The sequence below is a fragment of the Buceros rhinoceros genome, unplaced genomic scaffold (assembly GCF_000710305.1).
Source record: "Buceros rhinoceros silvestris isolate BGI_N320 unplaced genomic scaffold, ASM71030v1 scaffold35958, whole genome shotgun sequence".
Taxonomy (NCBI): domain Eukaryota; kingdom Metazoa; phylum Chordata; class Aves; order Bucerotiformes; family Bucerotidae; genus Buceros; species Buceros rhinoceros.
In genome coordinates, this window is record NW_010425856.1 from 9508 (window position 1) to 15697 (window position 6190).

Genomic DNA, 6190 nt, shown 5'->3' on the forward strand with positions numbered 1-6190 from the left:
ATTAAGCTCAGCCAAAACCCCAACGCGGCGGCAGGAGCCAAGTCCCACCTCGGCGGCTCAGCCGCTCCTCTCCTTTGGAGAGAGGCGGCTTGGCCTCCCTGCCTCGGCTCCCCAGCCATCTGCTGCGAGGCTGACTGAGGCGAGTCGCTCTTCTGGGTACATCGAGCTCTCCATGGCTGGCCGGTCACTTTGGATGGTTCCTGCACGGAGTATCACAGCTGTTTGGGATTTTTGCAAACGTTGTTTGGAGGAAGAGTTAATAAAGTAAGTTGGGTAAACACTTTGTGTCTAAAAATACTAGAAAGATAAGAAGAAAACTCATCCACCATTTTGCTCTGAAGAGCTGGCAACAACATCCACAGCTGCTCTGGCCATGGAGCGACTTGCAAATCCCTTTAATAAAACAAACAGACCAACGCGAGCCAAAGGCTCCCAAGCCACAGGGCAGAGTGCAGCCTCCAGGTGGAAAATATGTGGAATTGTTTGGATATCAGCAAGGCAAAATTTAGCCTCTCTCTCCAAGGCTTTTTTCTAACTGTAACTAGATGAACGGAGGTTGGGAGCTCTGCGGAGTTTGCAGCTTTGTAGAAATCGGCTGAGAACTGCCTTCATGCTCTCATGGTCTTCAGGTATATTTACTCTAACTGGTGTAACCCAAGAGATCCCGTATCCTTCACCAAACCGTACGGTCAAATCCAGCAGCAGAGCTGGGGGTGCTCGATCAGCTCTGTGCCACTAGCCCACGTGTGCTCAACTCTTCCTTTTCTAAACCAGTGATTCTGTAACTGAACCACCATAAAATCCATATTTTCCTGTGAAGCAGAAATAACTTCCCAGACAATTCCTGCTCAGTACATTTCTGCACCCCAAACACCTCCAGCTGCCAAGGGGGAGCGTGAGGATCCCGACAGCTACACCTCGAAGATCCCACTGGTGGGAAAAGCCTCCCTGACACCTCACTCAGTGCTACCACATCTGGAAGTCAGCAGAATAGGCCTCGACAGAAAAGCTCAACTTGATGAAAAAACACGACTCTAATGGCAGAGCACCAGCCTCGGAGGATTTACCTGTTAATGATAAACAGCAGAGTGTCTCTGCTGGTGTTTTATCAGCAGTGATCTATCACAGGACACATCTTCCTCAATGCAGGGAGAGCTCTGTCTGCCCTCAGCCAGCTCTGCAAAATGTTCCACCTTCGCTAGAGCATATTTCAAGTAAGAAAATCGACACGCATCTGTGCTGCTTTAATCTGAAATCCCAGGCTCCACTTCCCCTAGAGCTCCATATCCTCCCCTTCCCACACCTCCATATGTAAATAAACTACAGGGTTTGAGCCAGCTTCTTTCCCAGCAAACTTGCACTTCCTCGCACTGTTCACCCGGCTTCAGGAACACACACGGGTTCTTTGTGCCCAGCAAGATCTCGGGAAGGCACCTGTTAGTCTTGCTTTTAAGGAAGGGGCTCCAGAAATCTGTCCAAAGTGCAGTTTTGACTATCTGCCAGAGAACGGGAAGGTTACATCTACTTTGCGTGAAATGAAACAGGACCATACAGCTGCTCTTCCCCGAAATAAAAGCGCAGCCTAATGAAACCTCAGAATTCGGCCAAAGCAATACAGTCCCATGGCAAATGACACGAGTACTTCCAGCGTACACTAAGAGGACAGGACCCTAATGTCTGTCAGAGAGAAAATCACCTGCCAAGTGTCTGGCTGGAGTCAGGAGGGGTGGGAGCCACCTGCAGTCACTGGAGAACACGCAAGGGAATGGAAGGGCTGCTGGTGTTCCTCGCTGCCCTGCACGCATTGCTCCTGTGCTGCAAACTGAAGGTAGCATGTGCTGTCCTTTCCAATCAGCACCTCAACCTGCAGCCCCCCGTCAAGGCAGATGGCCTAGAACACGCCGATCGCTCCTTCCCTTCCCAGTTCCAGCCTCAGCCCTTTATCGACGGAAGCCTGACAGCACCAGGCATGAGTGGGGAGTTACTCCCTCCGTCCTGGCCTGCAGTGCTTCAGCTCCCAGCTCGCAAGCTGCATCCCAGCTCACCTCCAGAACAGGCTGTCTGGAAGAGCACCCTGGTTTAGACCACTGCAGAAAGAAGTTCTCTGTCTGACACCACATGCCTCTTGGGGGAGGACGATAGCAAGGGAAAAAAAAGAAAAAAGTCAGCTTTCCCCTTCCAGTGCCATCAAAAAGTTCTAGGTGTCCTCTGGAGTCACCACAGATGTTGTACACCGTGTCAGTTCTCAGTGTAGGACATTAAAGTCAACACAGGCCAGGGACGCAACCTCTGAGTAACATCTACCCAGCACACAGCCCCGCACTGGGTGTGAGACTACTCAAACACAGTGTCTTGGAGAGAGAGGGAGGAAAAAAGTTTTGTGTAGAAATTCGGTGCAACATTTAGGAATAGCAAAAGGGGGAGCCCTGTCATAACAAGAGTCTGGGGAGAGCCAATACGTTTTTTTCCAAGAAGGCAGGAAAACCCCCATGTTTGTGTCTGATGTAGGGCAACAATACTTCTCCAATAGGAGGTGACAGCAGAGGACAGCTATTTCTAGACTCTTCCTTCCAGACCCAAGTGCAGCTCTGCCATGTTGGCCCTTCACAGGATCGCTTGAGATCGCACCACGCGTAACCCGCAGACAGCAGTACGGGGATTTACTGAGCAGGCGTTGCCATGCGAAGCGGCCAACGTTCCCCACAGCCCGTCGATGGGAGTCGTGCCCAGCTCATCGCTGCTGCTGGAGGTGGGGAATTAGGAGGAGTTACATTAGCTGTTCCTTTGTGCCTGCTCCTGGCCACCAAGTTAATCATTCCAGTCAGCACTCCAAAAATTCCCAATTCGCAGCTACGAGGCAAAACTGGTTTCAGAGTAATGTCTCTTCACAGATTTCCCTTTCAAAGCACCGAACGGTTCTCTCTGCCATTGGTTTGTGAGCCAGGATATTACAAAGCTTGTGAACACTTCAAAAACTTCCCCTGAAACATGAGGACATCTGCTATTCACATTTTAGGATCAAAGATGGGCAAGTCGCTTAAACGGTGAGTTGACCAAAACCGTGTAGCACTTACCATGGACAAACTGATTTCAAAATTATGGTGAGGGCGTTAGATTACTGATACCACTGAGGTGAGACTAACACACCACTCGAGAGAGGAGTAAAACCTAATTTCAGTGCCTCGGTCTGCTGCAGACGGTATGAAAAACCTACCAAAAAGTAAAAATAAACCCTGCTGTCCTTAGGTGATGTGGCAGACTGGATTTACAGCAAAGGAAAAGCTTCGCCCTCAGGAGTTTAGTTTGGCTCCAGCTAAATCAACGCTCAGGACAAACAGCTCCTCGAGGCAGCCTGAGGATTGTCGTTTTCTGCCCTGGATCCTGACGAAGCCTGTCACATTAAGCCTACTATGGCATCTGCAAACAGAAAATCTCCGGCCCAAAGCTAAATTCTGAAAGTAGAGTTTCCATTGTTTGTGCAGCAGCGCGCATCATTCCCCCAGCAGCTTTTTTATGGTTACTTACATTGGAAGCAGGCCCCTGCTTTAATGCATCACATATGAATCAAATGATCTGCTGTTAAAATGATGACAGAAGCATGAATCTCCCCACTGAAGCTGGGAGAGTGAAAGTCAAACTAAACAAGGCCTGGCGGTCCAGGCCAAGGTGTACTGAGGACACCCATTCGCCACAGACTCTTGTTTTCCTTGGCACAGCCCTCACGCACCAGAAGGCTGCAGCCAGAGTCAAGCCCTTGGCCCCCACTTCACAGCCATGATTTAAAGTATTAGGAAGGCCTGTGATTAAATATTTGTCCGGGTCACCATAACTCGGGTGTAATTACTGCAAACATTTTAGAAGAGTACGCAATGCTCAAAAACCGTCTCCAGATGCCTTTTCCCACCCTGCTTTTCCATCAGCTTCTCCTGTAAATCAACAACTGGAAAGAAAAATCACCTAGGGCTAGGGCAAGCTTCTGCGACGCAATACCAACACCGTTCCAGTTCCTCCTGCAATCACGGACCCTTCCTCCCCTCGCCTAGCTCAACCTGAACAAAACCAGGAGCTGTTGAACAGAGTCCGCATTGTCCTTTGTATCGAAAGCAACGGTCTGCCTGGGAAGTCTCTTAAAGGAGTTTCAGCTCCTGCCGATCTCCCCACTCACTCACGACTGTACAATATGCCTCCTGTCCTCCCGAGTTTATCACCCTGCTCGAGTCACTGATTTCCACAGACCAGATCTTAACTCAGCAGCAGCACGAAGCAGGGAGAGCGACAGCAACCTTCAGCAGGTGCCTGGGCAGCAGGACCTTCACCCAAGGAAGCCGAGTCCAGCAGATCCTGCCTGTCAGCCACACCGCCAGAACAGCCATCAGGCTGGCACCTTCCCTGCCAACAACGGCTCTCGCAAGAGGGAGTCAAAGTAACCAACGCTGGCACAAAAACCCTGGACGCTTGAAAGAGGCTTGGGGTTTTTTTTAGAGATTTTCAAAGATCAGTGTCCTGGTACTGCAGGAAGAAAATACTAAAGCAGGATACTAAAAGATAACCGATGTCTTTAAGAACAGAAGAATCCTGTGGTCAATGCAAAATAAAGGTTTGTTCCTGGTGGCCTTGCTGGCTTTTAAAAGAGAGATGTAAGAGAGGACATCCTGTGTTTTCAGAATCCTATGGGAATCTTCCAGTAAGAACGTGGGCAAGTCTTACAGATAAAAATATCTGCCTGGGTAACACATAATGGAAGTATAAAAATATCAGAACTTTAAACAAAGGCTGAGAAGCAAATTGAAACCCCGACTGCATGTTTTGTATTTTTAATTGAAAGCTACGCTGCCGTCAAGCCGAGTTCAAGGGGCTCCCTGGTAATTACACACTTAGGCATTAACTGTTCCGCTGGGCTGCACGCGCAGCAGGAGGAGAGATGTTTATACAACACCTCACAAAACCGACGTTCTGTGCCTGACTGGGGCTACTGGGTATATAAACAAGGAGAGGCACCCCCGGGGCTGCGGCGTACGCTCGGGCCAGCGTACCGACGTACCTGTCTGGTAAGGCTCCCTCCGAGGTTCATGGTTCCAGAACCGGTTTTATTAGTCTGCAGCCACAGCATCACTGTAGAGGTCAGCTTGTAATGAGCGGTACGACCACTGGACTTCTCCTAGAAGTGGGAGGATCACAAAAGGGGATAGAGACAAAAGGTTAAAACCCCTCCAAAACCTAAGTGGTGGCTGGCTCCAAAGACCCCACAGGCAACAGGAGATACACGTGTGACTCCGCTCACACAGCACAGGCCGCTCCTTGAAAACAACTGTCGGTGCGCACGTGCCCCTCATTTTCCAAAGCAAATCTGATTAGGCATTTCGCCTCCTACTACCTGGGTTTTATTACCTCATTAGTGGTATTTATCTGTAGACCTTTATGTTTAAAAAAAAGGTAGTCTCAGGATCACACGCACAGAAATAACGTGTTTTCAATTCTTCTGGGATACTTGCTGATTACAGCGCTGACTTATCTCTATCCAAACTGCTGCAGGGAATTTTCCAAAATTACCAGGGGAAAGCGGTTTACAGCCCCCAAACAGCCCTGCATTGTTCGGTGGAACACCTGTGCCCCTGCACTGACTGGAATTAACTGGGGGTTCTTTCACAGCGGTGTAGCAGCTGCCCCAGAGGCTGTACCTGAACCTCCACCACGTGGATGGAATCCCAGCATCCCTTAATCTTCTTTGATCCGTCTCCAGCTTTCTTAATGAGGATCACCCCGGCAAAACCATGATCCAGATCCCAGAGGTAGACAGAGGAGACTCCACCTTCAAAATACCTGCAGGACGCAATCCAACAGCGAGTTAAAAGTAAGCAGGACCCAAGCCAGAGATCAGTAATAATCTTAAATAAGCAGAATCTCTATATCCTAGTAAAGATCTTTTCAGTTATACACCTAGAAACACAGCGGTTTAAATCACTTTATAATACAGAGGCTTTAATTACAAAAAAAACGTACATTTCTCTAAAGGAAAATAAAAGTCTAGTGAGAAACAAGAGCGAGTTACCGATTTCTACAGCACTTGAGCAAACAGTTCCTCTGATTCCAATTAACTACAACAGCTGGTAACAGCATAAGCTACAAAGTAGGCTGAGAGCAAGGCTTTATTTTACAGTTTGGTCAGTTTTGGGGTTTTTTTTTCCCTCTT

The 6190-nt window shown here is 48.8% G+C and overlaps 1 protein-coding gene across 2 annotated transcripts in view; it reads right to left on the reverse strand.

The window, feature by feature from the left end:
• The window catches only part of CAPZB (capping protein (actin filament) muscle Z-line, beta), a 45014-nt gene that overhangs the window by 6977 nt on the left and 31847 nt on the right, over positions 1-6190 (reverse strand). For both annotated transcript variants that reach the window (XM_010141285.1, XM_010141284.1), the window contains 2 exons: positions 5679-5820; positions 5042-5158 (listed from right to left, as the gene is read on the reverse strand). In XM_010141285.1, the coding sequence (XP_010139587.1) occupies positions 5042-5158; positions 5679-5820 (259 nt within the window). The remainder of the gene's footprint in view (positions 1-5041; positions 5159-5678; positions 5821-6190) is intronic.